At 34.4% G+C, this 22,626-nt stretch overlaps 1 protein-coding gene and 1 pseudogene across 1 annotated transcript in view; one reads left to right on the top strand and one right to left on the bottom strand.

Moving 5' to 3' along the window:
- Positions 1 to 22,626, top strand: part of Heatr5a (HEAT repeat containing 5A) — a 104,278-nt gene that overhangs the window by 43,017 nt on the left and 38,635 nt on the right. The window contains 7 exon segments of the mRNA XM_047538632.1: positions 2,460 to 2,569; positions 7,164 to 7,327; positions 7,417 to 7,592; positions 14,965 to 15,070; positions 15,593 to 15,783; positions 18,550 to 18,709; positions 21,822 to 22,011. Of these exon segments, the coding sequence (XP_047394588.1) occupies positions 2,460 to 2,569; positions 7,164 to 7,327; positions 7,417 to 7,592; positions 14,965 to 15,070; positions 15,593 to 15,783; positions 18,550 to 18,709; positions 21,822 to 22,011 (1,097 nt within the window).
- On the bottom strand, positions 6,405 to 6,629 carry LOC124973817 (small nuclear ribonucleoprotein G-like; annotated as a pseudogene).

Here is a 22,626-nt window from a genome sequence, read left to right as displayed (position 1 = left end):
AGACTGAGGCAGAAGAATCACAAGTTCAAAGCCAGTCTCAGCAGTGTAGCAAGGCCCTATGTAACTTAGCAAGACCCTATCGCAAATTTAAAAAATTAAAAGAATTGGGGATATGACTCAGTGGCTAAGCACCCCTGGGTTCATTCCCTAGTACCAAAAAAAAAAAAAAAACCAAAAAACAACAAAAAAAACACACACAGACTCCTGTGAACTAAATTTTATAGTTTCTAAATTAAATGAATGTTACAAGATTTTTTAAATTAATTTTTTAAGCACTTCTGGAACTGAGCATGCAGCTCAGTGGTTGAGTGCCTACTGAGCATGTGCAAAGCCCTGGGTTTAATCTCTAGCACTGCAAAAATGAAAAAAAGAGCCAGGCACATTGTCACATGCCTGTAATATCAGCAAATTGGGAGGCTCAGGTAGAAGGATTGCAAATTCAAGGCCAATCTCTGCAATTTAGCAAGACCCTTTCTCAAAATAAAAAGGACTAAGGTTATAGGTCACTATAGAGTGCCCCTAGGTTTAATCCCTACTGTCAAAAATTTAAAATAAAACTTGTGAGCTGGGCTTAGTGGCAAGCACATCTGTGGACCTAGCTGCTTGGGAGTCTGAAGCAGGAGGATCACTGGAGCCTAGGAATTAAAGGTCAACCTAGGCAACGTATTAAGACCCTGACTCTTAAAAAAATGAAAAGGTTGAAATAGTTTTCATACGTTAGCTATAATGTTCTGATCTGACTTTAGAGACACACAAGAATACTGTGGATTTATTCTAATTTCCACAACTACAAAGATCTACCAAGTTTTATACCTTTTGCACAGTGTTTACCAAACTGCAAGATATTTTAAAAAGAAGCCTGGGGGCTAGCGTTGTGGCTAAGTAGTAGAGCACTTGCCTAGCACGTGTGAGGCGTTGGGTTAGATTCTCAGCACCACATATAAATAAGTAAATAAAATAAAAGTTCATCAATAACTAATAAAAATATAAAAAAAAAAAAAGAAGAAGAAGCATAGAGCTGAATCTGGTGGCTCACTCCTATAATCCCAGTGACTTGGGAGGCTAAGGCAGGAGGATTATAAATTCAAGGCCAGCCTGGGCAACTTAGCAAGATCTTGTCTCAAAATAAAAATTAAAAAATAAAAAAAGAGAACTGGGAATGTTGCTCAGAGGAAAAGCACTTGCTCAGTATGTGTGAGGCCGTGGGTTCACTCTCCAGTGGTGCAAAAAAATAAATAAATATATAAAAAATTTAAAACACGACATGGGAGCTGGGGTTGTAGCTCAGTGGCCGAGTGCTTGCCTAGCATGTGTGAGGCAGTGGGTTTGATCCTTAGCACCACATAAAAATAAAACAAATACAATAAAGACATGCTGTCCATCTACGACTACCAATAAAATTTTTTAAAAATTGCACAATCTGGGGCTGGAGAGACAGCTCAGTTGGTAAAGTGCTTGCATTGCAAGCACAAGTCCCTGGGTTTGATCCCCAGCACCGCAAAAAAAAAAAAAAAAAAAAACACAATCTATTACATAGGCTTTAGGCAAGCATGAGAGTATTGGTATCTAGGAAGTAATTTTTAAATATATGAAACAAATGATTAGATAACTATTTTCTTCTACAAAGGAGAAATAGCAAACGGAAGTTTTCTAGAAAATTCGAATAAGTAAACATCACCAGAATTTTTTAAGAGAATGTAGACACCTTATGCTATGAGAGTTTGACAGTTATAGTCCACAGTTACAATAAAAGCAGTTCCATCAATTTTTTGTACTGCTAAAAGAGTGCAAAACCATACTCTAGTTGATAACCTGGTACTTGCAAAGAATAGTAGTCCTTCAATAAGCGCTTGCTAAATGGTAAAATGATGTCTTAATACCAGTAGTAAAGGTGAAGAGAAGATAAAGAAGAGTACGTGTAAGCAAAAGAAAAAAGTAGAAAGAAAAGTTTGTGAATGAAACTTCTAGGAATACTAGCTCAACTTATATTTTATTAAAAGAAAATTTGTTTCATGATTTTGTGGGTTTTGGTGATTCATTCCCATTTGGTGATCTTATTTTCAGATGAAGTTTCTAACAGATGCTTGGGTTTTCCCTAGCAACTTGTATCTCCTATTTGTATGTATCTTTGGATGATTACTTTTTTACATAATAGACTTGTTTTTGATAACTACCAAGTCTTAAATTTTGAAATTTTATAATAAGAATTTCAGTTTCCAGATCTAATACTTGCAGCCTTGGAAATCAAAACTGACTGTATAGTTTTGTTTTATGAAGTATGATAGAAAAGTTAACAGAATGACTTCCACACATGATACTTCAAGCCTTATTAAAAAGCCATAAAGTAGCACTAATATTCATCAGTACATTTAGTTAATTTATGTTTATATCTCAGCCTGTTCAGTACTTGTGCATTGTCCCCTAATCTACACACTTAAGATAATATGTTTTATTTTAAGGCTTTCTTCAATACTAAAAACATATGGAAATCCTCTGAAAACACCATCAGTAGTTTATAGACAAAGACTTTATGAACTGTTGATTTTGTTACCTCCTGAAACCTATGAAGGTATGTGCTTTAGACCAAAATTTTATTGTTTGTGCCTGGAAAGTAATAATTGCTCATTATAAATGAATTATAATGGCAACTATTTAGTGCCTTGTTTCTAGAAGTTTTAGTCTAATCCTAATCCATGTGTTTGCCATTTTATAGTAAATAAAATATATTATTTAGAAAACCTAATTATTTTTTCATTTATTATTTTTGTTGGTACATTATGATTATACATAATGGTAGGATTCACTATGCCATATTCGTATATGTGCATGACTTAATCGGTCTCATTCCCAGGTACCTTCCTTTTCCTCCTCTTCTCCCTCTCCCATCCATTGCTTTAATCTACTGATCTCCCTTCTATTGTTGTTATTTCAACTTGTGCAGTGCGTGTGTGTGATTTATTGTGGTTTATTTGTACATGACACAGCATTGTTTGGTAGACTTTGTTTCCCGTACTTCCCTATTTCTTCCCCTGCTCACTCCTAGTCCCCTTTCTGTACTAAGGGGACTAAGAAGAATCAAGATTAAAATGTTGTTTTGCATAATATGTCCTGCCTCTTAATGAACAATCACAGCTTAGTGGTAGGTTCATCTTATTCTCTGCTATATCTGATTATAAAAGTGACCTGTTACATATCTAATAAAAGCTGAGGGATGATATCTAACAGATACCTGTTAAGTTGTGGCAAAAACAGTTCCCCTTGGATTTTTAATATAGTACTTTGAGATTTATTTATTTTCAAGTTACATTTGAAAAATAGACTCCCCCCCCCCAAGTCTTCATTAAACATTTAAGAATACAAGAATATCAGCTCAAAATCTGTAGTATATCTTCTGATGAATGGTAGTGTAAATCTACCCTTAAAGACTAGAATTAGGGAAATCAAAAAGAAGTTTTGTACTTTATTTTACTTATATTTTCTCAGAATTTGAGTTTGGGAATGCAATCAGGAATCCTAAAGAAGTAATGAGCATATACTTATATATATTTTAAATTAGGTCCAGAGTGTTCATCAACAGGTAAAGTCAAGACTTACTGTGAGCTGGGCATAGTGTCACACGCCTGTAATATCAACAGATCAGGAGACTGAGGGCAGGAGGAGTGCAAATTCTAAGCCAGCCTCAGCAACTTAGCAAGACCCTGTCTCAAAAAAATAAAAAAATTTTTAAAAGGTGAAAGGTATGTTGCTCAGTGGTTAAGTACCCCTGGGTTCAATCTGTAGTACTGGGGATGGAAAAAAAGACTTACGAATTTAAGAAATAATGAGTGTACACATATATATATATTTTAAATCAGGTCCAGACTGTTAATTAACAGGTAAAGTCAAGACTTACTACTACTTTTTAATGTATCTACATGAATTAAAATATAATTCATAGAAAATAATAATATGGACATATTTATATTTTTATGTTTCAAGCAAAAATAACTTGCCATTTTTTCCATCTTTATAATCATAGCAATAGAACTAGTAAGGGTCACTCTATCCCTTAGGACTATTGAATTTAAGAAAAAAATTTCACTTTATTTTCTATTTTCTTTTTTTGTGTAGTACAAGGATCAAACTTGGGCCTCACTCGTGCTAGGCAAATGCTCAGTGAGCTACATCCTCAGCCCTGTTTTCTGTTTAATAGATTTGTGTACTGTGTATGACGTACAAAAGTCATAAGTGCACTATTAAAATATCCATTGACATTTTAAATAATATACCTTACATAGTATAGTACAACCTATAGTAACTTCTAAATCTTTAACACAAAGGAAATAGTAGTCTTTAAATGTATTCACCTAATTAATTTGAAAAATAAGACTGAGTAACAAAACAAGTTTAAAGTTCTAATCCATCTTAAGTTCTGATTTTATCAGTTGCTATAAAAGATGTCTAAAAATCATCTTACAAGACATAAAAATTGCTTTTGTTATATGAAAAGTATTTTAAGAAATTGAAATAATTTCTTCATGGTTATCCAGCAGATACTTTTAAGAATGACAGTTTTCTGTAGGTTGTGGAATGAAAATTGAGTTCTTAGTTTTAATACTCTGTTCCTCATCTATAAGATGGCAGTACTAGCCTGACTGTAGAGGTTTATTATGAGGATGATATGCAAAGCTTTTAGAACATTTCCTGACACATGGATTAACCATTTTGCCTTATCATCCCAGAGTTGAACACTTAAATTGAACAATAGATATATCATGTATAGTAACTGAAATAATTAATTTCATGAAATTAATTAAAAATTTTAGCCTTGAGTCTTTAATAAATATTCGTTGCTATTACTAATACTGGTGATATAGAAAAAAAATGCCAGACATGGTGTCACATGCCTATAGTCCCATGTACTCTGAGTTAGGAGAATGAATTAGTCCTAGGAATTTGAGGCCAGCCTAAGCAATATAGTAAGACCCTTTCTCTGGGGGAAAAAAAAAAAAAAAAGAAATTACAACAGACCCACACTTCCTGGTTTATCCTGTCACCTCCATTAGGTAGACATCACCTCTAGCCCTCATTTCATCCTTATGTTATTGCTCAATTGGAAAAGTGAATATTTTTCTAAGGCAATTTTTATTCATTCCTGCAATATGTAAGTTACAAACTGGCACACAAAAAAAATTTAAGTTCTATGTAGATAAAATACTCTGTTGATAATCCATCAGAAATTAGGACAAAACATCTTCAGATGATAATTTAGGCCAATATGATAAATAAACCACTTTTTCAAAATTTAAATATAGAGAGACAAACATAAGCTGTCTCATGTGTTAAAGATCACAAGATACTGCCTATGAACTAGCCTACCCCCCCAAATAATAAACAAAAACAAACTACCTCTAGATCCAAGTACGAATTCTCTCTTTTCCTCTCTCCCTCCCTCTGCCTCTCCCTCTTCCCCCTCCACACCCCCTACTTTTTCTAGCATACAGACACACACACACACACACAAAGGCAAATAACAGAGGAATAAATTAAACTGCACCAGAAAGCTATAATCATCAAAATCCAGACTAGAAAGTTCTACAGATCAGATAACCTTGTTTCTTCAAATGAATTACACTAAGGAAAAGAAAAGCGGAATGAGAATATTGGATTGTTAGAGATTTAAGATATATCAACTAGCTGCAATGTGTAGACCTTACTTAAATCTGCATGCAAACATAGAAGCAAACAAGAACAGGCATTTATGAGACTGTTGGAAATTAGAACAATGACTGGATATTTGATTTCTAGTAGTTTTTTTAACATGAGATATTGATAGTGAGATAGGTTTCAAATAAAATGTCCTTAAATGGTAGAACATTTATGGATGAAGTGATATGCTATCTAGGGTTGCTTCTAAATAATACGAAGGTGAAGTGGTACATACCTGTAATTACACAGCAGCTTAGGAAACTGAGACAGTAGGATGAGAAGTTCATAGCCAGCCTCAGCAATTTAGGAAGGCCTTATACAACTTAGTGAGACTCTCAAAACAAAAAATTAAAAGGGCTGTCCCATCCCCAGCACCAATAAATGCATACATACATACATACATACATACATACATACATAAATATGAAGGTGCAATAGTGAGCAGGGATAGAAGTGAAACAGGATCATTCCAGCTTTGTGGAGGATAGGGGTCATGATACTAATGTCTGATTTTAATAGGTTTGAAGTTTTCCACAAGAAAAATACATCTAAATACAAGTGTTTTCAGGCCCTGCTTCTTTTTTTTTTCTATTGAAAAGTTTATTTAACAAAAAGTTTAATATGAAAATGTACATGACCTGATTTTTATGTCATAGTTAAACGGGCCCTTTGGAGAGGGGACATGGATTTTTCTGCTGAACAACTATTATTTATACTCATTCAGAGGCTTCTAACATGATGATGCTATTTCCTCATATTACCACCATTCCAAAATTGTTCTGTTGCCCACTGGTTTCCATCTCCACACATTAATCTATTACAAGATTCATGAAGGGATCATATCCCCATAATATTCCTTTGACATGTCTGCCACCATTTAATTTCAATGATAATTTCTTGTCCATAAATTTTTTCAGCTCAGGAGGGTGAGCTTTGCTCATGTTGTCTACTCTGAAGGCTCAGAGATGCTTTCCAGGCCATTCTTCTTCAAATTTAGTGTAATTCTTTTAAAAAAATCTTTAAAAAGGATCTTGCTATGTTGCCTAGCCTGACCTCAAATTCCTGGGCTCAAATGATCCTGCCTTAGCTTCAGCAATAATTGAGACTGTTAGGCACACACCACTATGCCTGGTTCAATCTATTTTGTTTAAACAGGAAAAGGAAAACACACACACACACACACACACACACACGTACACAAAAGTTACTGTATGCCTAAGGCATAAGAATATTAGATACCTAAATTTATTTTTATACTTATGTTTTTTTTTTTAATTATCATAGTATTCACTCAGTATTACAAGGCATATACTTTGCCTTGTGAGCACCAACACGTTCATTTGTAGGGCAGTTTTCAAGGACAAGAGGTACAATATTTGGCTATAATATAATAAAATTGGGCTTGTTTAATCCTATAATCTAACCAGTTAATTGCTAGTTCTTATTGCTCATGCTTTTTCCCTGTGATTCAACAGGACACCTCTGCACAATCCTCAAAGAACTGGCTGCTGACCTTACTACCCCTGATATCCAGGTGGCAGCATCTACGTTTTTACTTCCACCTCTTTGTCATCAGGATGATCTTTTGATATTAAGTCCTTTGCTACAAGAGACTGACCATAAATTTATTGAAGAACAGGTATGGTCATTTTTTAATTACATTTGAATAGATTCAAATGGTGAACAGTGATATTTTTTAAAATCCTTATTTTTTTATCCTCATTTTAGCTCCTGCTTGGTAATGGGGTTGCCTGTGGAAGTCTTGAATATGACCCTTATTCTATTTATGAGAAAGATGTACAGGGAGATTCTGTGCCTAAGCCCCTGCCTCCTACATTGTCAGTTATTAGCTCTGCAGCAAAGCTCTTTGGGGTTGTCTGTGCTCATGTGGGAGAAGCTCAAAGGTAAATCTCTTCTCTTATCCTTACATAATATATAACTGGTTCAGTGAATGCATAGTAGAGAACTGATGGGTAAGAAAAATGTCATCAGAAGATCTTATTAACATACCAGATTTTTCATAAATGACAAGTGAAGGTGAGATAAAGGGTCTTGTTTATTTGGCTAATACTAACTAAGGAATTAATAAGTACCAAACATAGGTATTATTGTGGATATAGTACTTTGCCCACAGCTTATAATGTGGCTGAAAATATACATGAAAAGGTCATTAGTGACAAAAGAATAATGATTTATGAGACATTGCTACTTTTTTTTTTTTTTTTTTTGCTTAGACTAAGGTCTTATAGGCTTTCATACTTTTGAAATATTATAGAACCGTTATATAGATTCAGGGATTAGTCTTCATTTGGGTAGGTTTCAAAATGTTGATTTTGCCAGTTCACATAAAATGAACTTCAGACCACAAAAGAAAGTAACTCTGAGGTGATGAATGTATTAATTATCTTGCTTGTGGTTAATCAGTTCACAGTGTATAAATATATCAAAACTTCATGTTGTATATCTTAAATATACACAATTTTTATTTGGCAGTTTTATCCCAATAAAAATAGGAAAAAAAGGAACCGGGGTTGTGCCTCACTCCTACCTAGCAGTGGGTTCGATTCTCAGCACTGCATAAAATAAATGTCCATCAACAACCAAAAAAAATATTTTAAAAAAATAGGAAAAAAATTAAGAGCATTAAAGCAAACTATGTAGGGATTTCCATCTTATATTCTTATGAAAAAAATAAATACAGGATTTCTCCCCACCAAAAGAACTTTGGTTTTTGAAAATCCAAAGACTAATAGTGTGATCTATCTGTAAAAAATGATAGTTTTTTGGGATTTTTTTTTTTGACACAATACCTTTATTTATTTATATTTTTATATAGTGCTAAGGTTCAAACCCAGTGCCTCACATGTGCTAGCACTTTACCACTGAACTACAACTATCAAAAATGATAGTTTCCTAGTTGTTATCTGGGCATATTTCTTTCTCAGGATCAAAATCCACTATCCAGGAAATTTTGTTTTTATCTGAGAAACTGAACAGGAAGTGAATCCCTTATTACTTAACCATAAGCTATTCTGGTTAAATATTTGTAAATTATTACAGTACTCATTATTTGTTCATTCTCTCTTCCTCCCTTTGTCTCATTCTAGACCCACAACAATACATCAATACATTTGGCTAGATCATACCCTTTTTTTTTTTTTTTTTTGGTACTGGAGATGAAACCCAGGGCCTCATGCATGCTGTGCAAGCACCCTACTACTAAGCTGTGTTGCCAACCCTAGATCGTGCCTTTTAATATATCATTTTTGTCTTGTTATATCTCCCATAAGATACCAATATTAGTTGTAGATGGATACAATACCTTTATTTTATTTATTTATTTTTATGTAGTACTGAGGATTGAACCTAGGGGCTCACACATGCCAGGCAAGTGCTCTACCACTGAGCTACAACCTGAGCCCTCACATCAACTACATATTTTTTAAAATATTTTTTAGATGTTGATAGACCTTTAGTTTATTCATTTATTTTTATGTAGTACTGATGATCAAGCTCAGTGCTTCACACATGCTAGGCAAGCGCTATACCACTGAGCTACAACCCCAGCCCCATAAACTACATATTTTTAAAACAAGTCCTGGGATAGTTTATAAGTGAATAAAAGACGAGAAAGTATTCAAAGACTTATTTATAGGGTGAGATTTGAATTAGTCTCTGCTATTTTTTAAAGCATAAAACTATTTTAAAATAATTAAATTGGACTAATAGCAATAACTACTGTGGATGGAACAGAAATGACCTTTTGGTCCTAGGATTTATTTATTTATTTATTTTTAATAATTTTTTTGTACTACTGGAGATGGAACCTGGAGTGCTCTACCACTGAGCTACACCCCCAGCCCTATTTATTTATTTGTGTGTGTGTGTGTTTGTATGTTTTAGTGGTTGGTAGACACAGTACTCTTTATTTTACTTTTATGTGGTGCTGAGGATTAAACCTAGGGCCTCATTCATGCTAGGTGAGCACTTTACCCCTGAGCCACAACCCCAGCCCCTGGGCATAGGATTTAAATTAAGCATGTTCATAAATAATTCCACTATTTTTTACATGCCTGACGTAAAAAGCACAAAAGAAAAGAATGTACTTTTACTACTCCTTAAAAAAATAGTGATTTTCTAGCTGGGCACTGTGTGGCACATTCCTATGATACCAGTGACTCTGGAGGCAGAGGCAGGAAGATCAACAATTTGAGGCCAGCCTGGGCAATAAAAAAATGAAAAAAAAAAAAAAAAAAAAATGCTGGGACAGCCACATGAGGCCTGAGGCCTAGCAAGTCAGTGACCAGGTGTCATGCCAGGCCTAGGTACATTATGGAAGCCTGCTGCAGAAGCTTGCCCCCCACACAGCACTGCAGCTCCATCCTAGGACCTCAATCTCCTCCTCCCTGACATGTAGACTTGAATGAAATTTGGGACTCAAGAATTGACCATTAGTGTTAGTACTGTTTCCAAGCTCTAGTTAGTATAAGTTTGAACCAATAACATTGGTATTTTTTCAAACCCTAATTAGCATAAGTTTAGACCAATAGCAGTGAACCAGGTACTACATAAACCCCTACACTAGCACACTCAGAGGGAGAAAACCTACTCTTGTGTTCTCTCCTGTAATGCAAAAGTTCTGTTCCTGTTTCTATTCTTCAATAAATCCTACTTTTACATTCACCAAAAAAAAAAAAAAAAAAAAAAAAATGCTGGGGATATAGCACAATGGTAGAGCACTCCTGGATTTAATCCGTAGTACCCAACCACTGCCCCCCCAAAAAAAGAAAAGTGATTTTCTTGTTCTCCTGGAGGAGTATTTTCATTTCAGATTTATTACCCATTTGTAGTTTCAAGTTTCTGTTTGTTTGTTTGTTTTTTGTGCATGCTTGGCAAGCGCTCTACCAACTGAGATACATCCCCAACCCCTGCTTTCTTAATTATGTTGTTTAAGTCTAATGAATTTAAAATATGCTCATAGTTTTCCCCCCAGCTAGATTATAATAATGCATATTCTAGGGAGGGGAGAGTTTGTTCGGTCCTGGGGATTGAACCCAGGAATGCTGGGCTACATCCCTGGCCCTTTTTATGTTTTATTTTGAGAGAGTTTCACCAAAATGTGTAGGGCCTCGCTCTGTTGCTGAGACTAGCCTTGAATTTGCTGCCTCAGCCTCCCAAATTGCTGGTATTACAAGTGTGTGCCACCACACCCAGAGTTAGATTTTGTTTTAATAAAAACCTTGAGACATGTTAAAAGCAAAACCTTTCTGTTTGGATTCTAACTAAACAAAAATAGTAGTCAGTACTTAGGAGAATGTTTAAAGGAAATAAATGGTCTGGCAGGATCAAAAGTAGGTCATAGCAATTATCAACATCCACCAGTGGGTGTCATTAGAGAGCCCAAGGAGAGAAACTGTATGACTAGGAAAGTTACATTTCTAATTTCCTGTTTTCCCCAATATTTGGGCAGGCTGTTTTTCTTTGGACTTTGGAAGTGAGGGTTTTTTTTTTTTGAGAAATTATAGTATCTTTTAAGCTAACTGATTCTTTTCTGACTGTAGAATTCTAAAAATAAGAAAATGTGATATTGCATTGCTAATATTAAAGAGAATATGAATATACTAATATTAATACTAATATTAAATACTAATATCAAATAAGAAAATTTAATATTGCATTGCTATTATTAAAGCCCTAAAATATTGGAAATAGGAAATCAATATTTTGTACAGAAAGTATTATTGATCTCATTCATGTGTTGTTTGTGGGTTTTTTTTTTTTTTTCTGTATGTATGTATGTTTAGCATAAAACAGTAGGATTTATTCAAATGAGAGCAAAGAGACTGTGCTCCCACGGGGTGAGAGGACCCAATAGGGGTTGTCTGTGATTTTTGTTTGTTTTGTGGTACTAGAGTTTGGACCCAGGGATGTTCTACCACTGAACTACATCCCCAGCCCTTTTTATTTTTTATTTTGAGACAGGGTGTTGCCAAGTTGCCAAGACTAGCCTCGAACTTGTGATACTCCTGATTTAGCCTCTCTGGTAGCTGGGATTATAGGCATGCACCATCATGCCCAGTTGTTTATGGTTATTTTTAAAATATGTCTTGTATCTAATTGCAAAAAAATGAATAACTTAATTCACTTGAGTATTTTTCATCCTTGGTTTGCATATTGGAATCATCTAGACAACTTTTAAAAATACTAAAGATTCTAGCTGGGCATGGTGGCCCACACCTATAATCTCAGCTACTCAGGAGGCAAGGCATGAGGATTGTGAATTCAAGGGCTCAGCTTTGACAATTTAGCAAGACCCTATCTCAAAATAAAAAAAATAAAAAGGAATGGGGATGGAGCTTAATGGTTGAGTGCCCCTGGGTTCAATCTCCAGTCCTGTAAAAACAAAAACTAAGGATTCTAATTTTTTAGTATGATGTACATACTATGGTAGGCACTGAGATTTTTAGAAACTTCTTAGGTGATTCTCATATGCAGCCTAGATTAAGAACCACTGCTGTAAATGAGTGCTTCCACAAATGATGTTACTCTTAAGTGAAGAGAGAAGAAAAGTTTAGCAGTTAAATTTTTCAGTACTAAAAAAAAAAAATGCCATTATATACCCTCTCTGGAAGTAAAAAAGTAAATCAGCATTTTCATGCGTATATTTGCCCATTACTCTCTTCACTAGGTGTTTGTATTCTACCTAGACTTAACAGTTTTTTATCTAATCATTTTCTTACAAACTGATAATTGTATATTATCTTTGATACTATTTAGGAATACCAGTTGTTATTACTAAGAACAAATCATCTCCATCTTCCTAACAATTCAGAATCTTTTATTGAGATCTCTAAAGGAATTAGTGTCATCATATATCCTGAACTCTTAGTAGCATATTAAAAGACTGTCCTGATTGGGGTGCAAGATAGAGAAAAAGGTTTGGGTCTCCAGCAACCCTCTTTTATAGTTTGACCCATGAATATGGGCAAGAAGATAGTGCAAGTCAAATTATGTAACATCACAAAATTCTCTAGCTCTAACATTTTGTATTTTTACTACTTTCAACATGAAACATTTCCATTTTAACAGATACAGAACATGATCTAATCAGGATGTTTTATGTTTCTGTACTCGTGCACCTGACTATATGGTTGTCCTTAATTTCCCTTGATGTCACATTTACCCTCTACAGTCTTCCTGAAGGGTTATTTGGGCATAAATATATCCTTGAAACAAGATGCCTTAAATATAGTCTTGAACAATGGGCAGAAAATTGTTCTTCTATAATTGTAAATAAAATGGGGAAATTCCTGATAATATTGTTTAGGAGGAGAAAAAGAAGCAAGTGATTAGCAAAGTGTGTACAACATGATCCAAGATTCCAGTTTTCTTTTTTTTTCTTTTTTTTTTTTTTTTGCTGTCTTAGGGCATTGAACCCAAGACCTCACACATGCTAGATAAGTGGCAAGCATGTTTCCACTGAGCTATATCCCCAGCCCCATCATCTCTGTTTCCTAAAAATTATTTTCATATGCTTAGGGGGGAAATGATGAAGACAAAGTTGACAAAGCGACTGGGTTGTGACTCAGTTGTAGAGCACTCACCTAGCACGTATGAGGCCCTGGGTTCAATCCTTAGCACCACATAAAAATAAAATAAAGGTATTGTGTCTACCTACAACTAAAATTATAAAAAAAAAAAAAAAGTTGACAAATAGTGGTGACTCTTTCTAGACAGTAGGATTATAGGTGAATTTTAAAGTTGTATGGTTCTTCCAGTTTGTAGTGATCTTCCTTTTTTATTATATGGTATGAATTGATATATGTAATATTTCCAATGAATATAATACATAGCCTAGCACCTTCCTTTTTTTCTTTAACTCTTGCACAGTTGGACTTTTTAAAGGCACAATGCCTGTGTCTGTTTTGCTTTAATAACAGAATTACCATTTGGACTAAAACTATATTAAGATTGTGACCTCAACATGATGATAAAGATCTAGCTAAGGACTGGGGAATTTTATTAGAAGTACACTAGGGTCAGATAAAAGCATACCCATATGCCATCTTCAGCCAGTCACACTGTTTTTACCTACTCAATGCAGTTGTCCCTTTATGTTTGTTAGGTAAGTACATTTGACTGCCTACTACATGCCAAACACAAGATGTTTAAAAAATGAAGATAAATTATAAGGCACTATTCCTGTCATCAAGACAATTCATAAACCTCAAAATAATCTTTAATGTTATTTCAGCTTTCCTTAATTTAATTGGAAAGTTGAGGGGAAAGAAAATATTGGGCTTAGAGACAATGTCTTAAAGAAAAATATTAAAAGAAAAATTGGGTGACTTGTTTCATAGCTATATATCTTTAATCTCAAGGAATTAAAACCTCTGTGTTGTAAAGACATGAAAAATGATTCATAGAAGATATACAAATAGTTAATAGACAACTGCAGACCAAAAAATAGTATGTATATTCATTATAAATGGTGATAATTGGGAAACTCCTCTCATCAGTGGGAGAATGGTTAAATAAATTTTGGAGTATGTGCTTAATAAATTTCAGGTTCACAGGTTTTACCAAAGAATAAAATTATTTAAAAAATACTAAAAATGGTACAATCCCCAGCACTGCCAAAAAAAAAATATATACTAAAAAGGATACTGTTAAATGAGAAAAACAAAGAATTAAATTTGTGTTATTTGGTATGATTCCAAATATATTTTTGAAGTATAGGTGGAGGTTCAAAGAGTTGTACTTCTTCTACTTAACTATTAATGACATATGTTGGTGCCAAGTTTAAAACGAAGCAGTGTATTTGACTTTAATAAGTCTTAGTACTAAGAACAAAGTAGTTGGCTAACACTGACACTAATTAGACAAATGCTTATTAAACAAAGACTCAAGAGATCACTATAATCTGTTTCTATGTTGAATTTGTTAAAACTTGATGTGAATTTTATAATATGTGGGTAATTTTTTTTTTCACCTGTCTCTAAGAGTTGGAATTGTCTATTCTAAGCATTTAGTCAAAAGCTATAAGGACTAGGCTTGGTGGCATATACCTGTAATCCTAGCAACTTGGAAGTCTGAGGCAGGAGGATCACAGTTTTAAGGTCAACTTGGTGAGACCCTGTCTCAAAACGAAAAAATAAAAAGGGCTGGGAATGTGACTCAGTGGTTAAGCATTCCTAGGTTCAATCCTCAGTACCCAAAAAAAAAAAAAGAAAAAATTATCTACTAGCTTTTAAATTTTGTTGCTTCTGATTTTAGGCTTCTTATATTGGAACAGCTTTTGAACAGTATGAAGCACACAAAAGGAGCTCGCCAACAAGTAGTTCAGTTACATGTTGTTTCTTCCATTTCTAACTTTTTAAAGGTAATTTTACCTTTTTAAATTCATATGTTAATTTTCTTTAAAAGTGTATGGCTAATTACATAGGTTGGATGATAATATTCTTAAAGAGCTTTATTTTATTCATTTGTCCTAATCGCCTGATGATAATGTTTCAGGATTTGAAATTCTTTTACTTTTTCTCCATTTAACACTAGCCTAGAGATTGATGATCTCTGATCTATGGGCCAAATCCAGCTTGCTGTTGTATTTGTGACTTATTGTTTCTAAGTAAAATATTACAAGATTGATTCAGGTTGTTCATTTTAGACATCTATTAAAGTTCTTCTGAACACGTTTATGCCATTGTTATAATTGATTGCTGTTCTATTTGCCTGGTGGGAAAAAGATCAAATTATGTTTGTGTGATCAGTGTTCATTTTTGTGTTCTGAGTTTTTAAAAGTATTAACAGATATAAACATATGGATTAATAAGAATATGCATTCCCAGCTAGACAAGAGAATTTGCTATAGTTATAAATTTGAATTGTTCTTTATGTACTTTAGTATGTGGCTGGCTCCAAGGGAAGTTTAGGTCCAGAAGAAATGAGAAGACTTGCCCTAACATTAGTGATGGGAGCCCTAGAAAGTCCCAACCCACTTTTGAGATGTGCAGCTGCAGAGGCATGGGCTAGATTAGCCCAAGTTGTCGATGATGGAGCTTTTACCGCTGGATTAGCTCAAGTTAGCTTTGACAAGTAAGTTAATTTTTTCTTTAATACTCAGGGCTATGTGATAAAATTGGTAATAACTTGCTGATTTGTTGGAACTCTTAAAAAATTTCATTCATAGATTTAACTAAGAAAAAAAAATTGACAAATGTGGGTGCCAAGAACATTAAAAAAGACACTACCTATAGAATGGGGTAAAAGTCTTTGCCACCTTCACCTCAGATAGAGCATTAATCTCCAGGATATATAAAGAACTCAAAAACTGGGGCTGGGGAGGTACTCAGTCGGTAGAGTGCTTGCCTTGTAAGCACAAGGCCCTGGGTTCGATCCCCAGCACCCAAGAAAAAAAAAAAAAAAAAAAGAACTCAAAAACTTAACACCAAAAAAGAAACAAATAACCTAGTCAATAAATGGGCAGAGGAATTGAACAGGCACTGCACAGAAGAAATACAGTGGTCAACAAAGGCATGAACAGATGTTCAACATCTCTTGAAATTAGAGAAATGCAAATTAAAACTACACTGAAATTCTGTCTCACTCCAGTCAGAATGTCAGTTATCAAGGATACAAGTAACAGTGATTGGTATAGATGTGGGGGAAAAGGTGCACTCATATATCACTAGTAGGACTGTAAATTGGTGCAACCACTTTGGCAAGCAGTATGGAGAACCACCATTTGACCCAGCTGAAATGGAACCACCGTTTGACCCAGCTATCCCACTCCTCAGCATATACTCAAAGGACGCAGCCACATCAGTGTTTCTAGCAATTTAATTCACAATAGCTAAGCTATGGAACCAACCAAGATGCCTCTTCAACAAATGAATAGAAAAAGAAAATATGGTGTATATACACATTGGACTATTGCCCGTAAAAAGGATGACTTTATGACTTTTGCCAGTAAATGGATGGATCTGGAGACTCTCATGCTAAGTGAAATAAGCCAGTCCCAAAAAACCAAAGGTCTCATGTTCTCTCTGATATGCAAATGCTATCACACAACAAGTGGGGGGCAGAATAGAAGTTCTTTGGATTAGATGAAAGGGAATGAAGGGAAGGGAGGGAGGATGGAATAGGAAAGACAGTAGAATGAATCAGACATAACTTTCCTGCATTCATAATCGAACATACCACCAGTGAAATTCTACATCATGTACAACCACAAGAATGGGATCCTAATTAGAATAAGTTATACTCCTGGTGTGTATAATATGTCAAAATACACTTCTTCTGTCATGTATATCTAAAAAGAACCAATAAAATAAAATTTAAAAAATAATTCTTTTGGCCTGCTGACCTTGAAACACAAAAGTAATACTACTTCAGCTTTAGTCTTTATATAGTAAGAGAAAGATCATTGTCTAGAATATGAAATGACCATCAAGGGAATAAACTCTAGGACAGTGAGATGCTTATGGAGTTTTAACATGTAAAAATATAAATGATAGGTAGTAGCAACAATCTGCAGGAAGAGGAAAACTGCAGTTTAAGAAACATAAGCTGTACTTTGAGTTCTCCCGTTCTGATTACTTAATCCTCTCAGCCACTTTTCCTCTATTCCAAATAGAAGGTTATTAATACTGTCTTTCCTGTTTAAGAATATTAATGTAGGCCTGACTGATGCAAATGTCAGAATTGTTGGGAAAATTAAAGAACTAAATAGCCTGGAATGGTGGTATACACCTATTATCTCAGCTGTTCAGGAGGCTGAGTTAGGGATCAGCAAGTTTGAGGCTAGCCTTAGCAATTTAGCAAGACCCTGTCTCATAATAAAATTCAAAACAAAGAAGAACTAAATGTAAAGTGTTTAAATTAACTTGGAGTTGTAGTACATGCGTATGATCCCAGGATCTTTGGAGGTATTAAAGTTCTTAAATGAACTCCACAAAATTAAAGTATGTCAGCATTTGCATTTTTAAAATGCAACTTAATGATAAAGTATGTGCCTGTCTTATAAATATGCACATATCTCTGAAAGATCTTGGAATTGGTCGTACTAAAATAATTAATAATATGAAGTCCTTTTATTTAACATTTTTTACCTTCCAAGATACCTTTCAGGTTATGTCAAAATTTTTCATCAGTTCACAGTAAATACATTTCTTAATTTTGGTGTTTTCTTGTGTTGTTTTGTTTTTTGGGTTTTTGTTTGTTTGTTTGTTTGTGGTGCGAGGGCCTTGTGCATGCAAAGCAGGCACTCTACCAACTGAGTTACATCCCCAGCCCTACATTTCTTAATTTTGTAACAATTCTTATAAAAAGTTTTGTCTAGCACAGTGGTACACACCTATAATTTCAGCTACTCATGAACATCACAAGTTCAAGACCAGTCTTGGCAATTTAATAAGACCTAGTTTTAAAATAAAATTTGAAAAGGGGTGGGGATGTAGGTCAGACATGCTTTCCTTATATGTATAAGGCCCTGAGTTCTATCCTCAGAACTGTCTTATTTATTTATTTTTTAATTTATTTATTTGATACCAGGGATTGAACCCAGGGGTATTTAATCACTGAGCCACATCCCCAGCCCTTTTTATTTTTTATTTTGATAACAGGGTCACACTATGTTGCTTAGAGCCTTGCTAAGTTGTTGAGGCTAACTGAATTTGTGATCCTTCTGTCTCAGCCTCGTGAACCACTGGAATTACAGGCATGCAACACCACACCCGATTCCCAGTACTGTATTTAAAAAAAAAGAAAAAAAGAAAAAAAATTGTCTAAATGACAAAGTATATATGTCAGGCTTAGTTTTGTGTTTTCAATGCTCATTTATTTTTATTTCCATAATTACAGATTGAAGTCAGCAAGGGACGTGGTTACAAGGACAGGACACTCATTGGCTTTGGGATCCCTGAATAGGTATTTAGGAGGAATAGGTTCTTCTCAACACTTGAATTCTTACATTGGGATCCTTTATACTTTGTCTCAGGACAGCACTTCTCCAGATGTGCAGGTGAGTACTTCACATGATACCTTCCTTGAAATGCATGATTTGTAGATGAAGCTCATTATTTTTAATGACCACTGATAAATTGTGAATAATATCCCCCCCCCCCATAAATGTTAAGACAGTCGTTAACTTTGATTAACTTTGTTAACTGGATTTTTAGAATTCAAATCTATCTATCCTTTTTCAACTAGAGTGTCTGAAGACAAGTTCAATATCTTTTACTAGAAAGCATCACCTTTGTATCATAAAATACTATTATACTTTCTACATTTATTAGCATATTTAATCCTTACTGTAATTTAGGGTGTATAATCCCTTACAGGAAGAGTAAGACTGAAGCTTACAGAAGCTAAGTTACTTGCTCACAACTAAAAAGCTAATGAGCTGGAATCAGATCAAGAACACCAATCATGGGATCAAAACACAATTTTTAACCACTAGACCATATTTTTGTACATATCTTACCCATTTCAGTCAGTAAAATCATTCTCCTAATATTTTAATGATTTTTAGTCCTCCTGTTTTTGGCTTTCCTTATCTCTTCCTCCTTGTATATGTGTCCCTAATATAGTAACCTCCAAATTAGTTGTTTGAATTTTTAGATTCTTTTCTTTCCAACCCTCTCTAAATATGAGACCAATTTATTTTTTAGAAACTTTTATTTTGATACTTCCCGAATTGAAAAGGAAAAGGTGAGAAATCTGCTTATTGCTTTTTTTTCTTTTTTGCAGTACTGGGGATCGAACTCAGGGCCTTGTGCTTAGAAGGCAAGCACTCTACCAACTGAGCTATCTCCCCAGCCCTGCTTGTTGCTTTTTAATCAACTTCTCATTCCAGTCTAACCACTGACCCAGAAACTGTCTGTTCTTATAATACAGGATTCTCATATATGTGATCTACCTGTTTTTCTTCCATAGATGTCATTCTCTGCATTTATATTTTTTCCTTTTGCCTTTCTCCTTCCCTTTCTTATCTCATAATCTAAATTTTTGGTATTTTAAGAACCATTTTAACCACTATTTCATTACTCGAAATCCACAACTTTCCTTCTCTGTATTACCACGTTTTTTATAGTCTCCTCCACATCATTGAGTACTTGATTGAATTGACTCAAAAAGTTTTCCATTTTTCACCCATCTTTATATATAGTACTTTTTGTTTTTGTTACATTCTTCTCCCCTTTCAAGGGGTCTAGGTTTATGATGAATACTTTTTTTTTTTTTTTTTTTTTTTTTTTTTTTTTTTTTTTTGCGGTGCTGGGCATTGAACTCAGGACCTTGTGCTTGCAAGGCAAGCACTCTACTGAGCAATCTCCCCAGCCCTGTTGAATACCTTTTTTTGTTGATTGATTTAAATTCTTCTTTCCATGGTTTCCAGTGTGGTCAAACCTGAGTCATCTTGGAGCTATGGGTTGTAACTCAGTGGTAGAGTTCATGGTTAGCATGTACAAGACCCTCACTTCAATCCCAAGCACCAAAAACAAACAAACAAACGAAAAAACTCTGAGTCTTCTTGATTGCTATTACTCACCTAACTGATAAGAACTCATTTTTGGAGTAAAATATTTTTTGTTTTGTTTTGTTTTGTTTTTTTGCGGTGCTGGGGATTGAACCCAGGGCCTTGTGCATGCAAGGCAAGCACTCTACCAACTGAGCTATCTCCCCAGCCCTGGAGTAAAATATTTTAAGCTTTCTTATACATCCTTTGATCAGAGGGATAAATTTTTTTCATTTCATTTCCTAAAGGGGGAACTTTTTATTTGCTTCCTGTTCTAGAACTTTCAAACAGTCATGAAAGTTGAAAATACTATAATGAACCTATTTTACTATAATGCTATAATGAACCTATTTTTATTCAGTTTCACTGGTTATCAGTATATGGCCAGTTTTATTTCATTTAAATCAGTGTGTGTGTGTGTGTGTGTGTGTGTGTGTGTGTGTGTGTTGTGTAAAACAGTGAGTGTACCTGTTGTAAATTAAATATCTATGAATATATATATAAACTGAATATGTATAAACTGAATATAATGTATAATGAATACCCGGATCAAGAGACATTGTCAATACCCAGACCATCTTCTCATGCTATCTTCTAATTAACTATCTGCCTCATCAAGGATAACCACTATCCTTATTTGCAACAGCATAAATTAGTTTTCTTTCTTTTGTAATTTACATAAATGAAATTATATCAGGGCTGTAGCTGTAGCTCAGTGATAGAGCACTTGCCTAGCACAAATGAGGCACTGGGTTCGATCCTCAGCACCTCATAAAAATAAATAAAATAAAGGTATTATGTTCATCTACAACAAAAAAAAATTTAAAAACTTTTTAAAATAAATAAATGGAATTATACAGTACTACTATGTCTGACTTTCTTCATTCCATGTTTTGTTCAAGAGATATGTCCATATTGTTGCATGTAGTTGTGGATTTTGTTGAATCCTTTTTAAAACTTGAATTTTTGGGACTGGGAAGATGGCTCAGTTGGTAGAGTGCTTGCTTAGTATGTACAAGGTCCTGGGTTCAATTCCCAGCACCCAAAAAAAAAAAAAAAAAAAAAAACTTGAATTGTTTTTCTTTGCATAGGTTAAAAAAAATAAAGAAATTTTCAACAAACTAGATTTGATTCAAGCTGTTAGCTAAAGTACCAAACATTATCTTGGAATTCTTAGCATTGAACTGTATCTGCATTTGGTGGATTGTCTCTGAGTTGGTTTTATATTGGGTATTTAAAGAGAAAATACTGTTTATTTTTGTTTCAGGGCATGGTCAGTACTAGGGAGTCACCCCGGGGAACTTTACCACTGAGCTATATTTCCAGTTCTTTTTATTTTTTATTTTGAGACAGGGTTTTGCTAAGTTGCTGAGGTTAGCCTCAAATTTGCAATCCTTCTGCTTCAGCCTCCCAAGTTGCTGTAATTACAGGTGTGCCCCTGTACCAAGCTGAGAATTTTCTTACTCTTAAGGTTCTCTGTTTCTCTTTCCAAATTGTTAGTAGCACACACTTTACTTTGCCGATACTTTATCACTGACTTCAACAAAAAATATTTTAATGTCTTGTATGTTTCTTAATGCTGCTTATAACATTTTTAATTGTTCTTCTGTTTTCACAGACCTGGGCATTGCATTCTCTATCATTGATAATTGACTCTGCTGGCCCACTCTATTATGTGCATGTGGAACCTACCCTTTCTCTCATTGTAATGTTGTTGTTAAATGTGCCTCCCACTCATGCTGAAGTTCACCAGAGTCTTGGTCGCTGTTTGAATGCCCTTATTACCACATTAGGTCCAGAGCTACAAGGTATGCATGGGTAGCTTTTGTTTTGTTTCATGTTAAAAATATACACATAAAAATGAATTATTTTCCCAGTCTCTATGTTTGGCACATATATTTTGCTCAGTATGTTTTTGTTAAATGAATGTATAAATGTCATTCATCCTGAATTCTCTTACCTGGAAAAGACAAGGATTACCATATTTAGAAAGGTAGGATACATTCCTAAACAATTAAAATAACAGACATAAACTACAATAGTTTAAGGAGCTCTGGTATACTTAAAAAATAAATTACTAAATTAAAAAATCTCCAATATACCAGTTTGTTCAAAGTGAATACTGTGTGATTATAATATATGAAGGTAACTCTTAACTATTATAAGCAGCACATTTTTCATGAAAATTTGTTGAAATCTATTCTTAGAGTTTTCTTTTTCTAGTGATGTGTGTTGTAATAAACAGAAAGAATAATCAAGTCAAAAATGGGGTGGGGGAGCCAGGCCCAATGGCACATGCCTGTAATCCCAGTGGCTCAGGACGCTGAGGCAGGAGGATCAAGAGTTCAAAGCCAACTTCAGCAAAAGCCAGGTGCTAAGCAATTTAGTGAGACCCTGTCTCTAATAAAATATAAAATAGGGTT

This window comes from Sciurus carolinensis, chromosome 2 (assembly GCF_902686445.1).
Source record: "Sciurus carolinensis chromosome 2, mSciCar1.2, whole genome shotgun sequence".
In the NCBI taxonomy this organism is placed as follows: Eukaryota; Metazoa; Chordata; class Mammalia; order Rodentia; family Sciuridae; genus Sciurus; species Sciurus carolinensis.
Note: the sequence above shows the minus strand (reverse complement) of the source record. Positions and strands in the feature narration are given on the sequence as shown.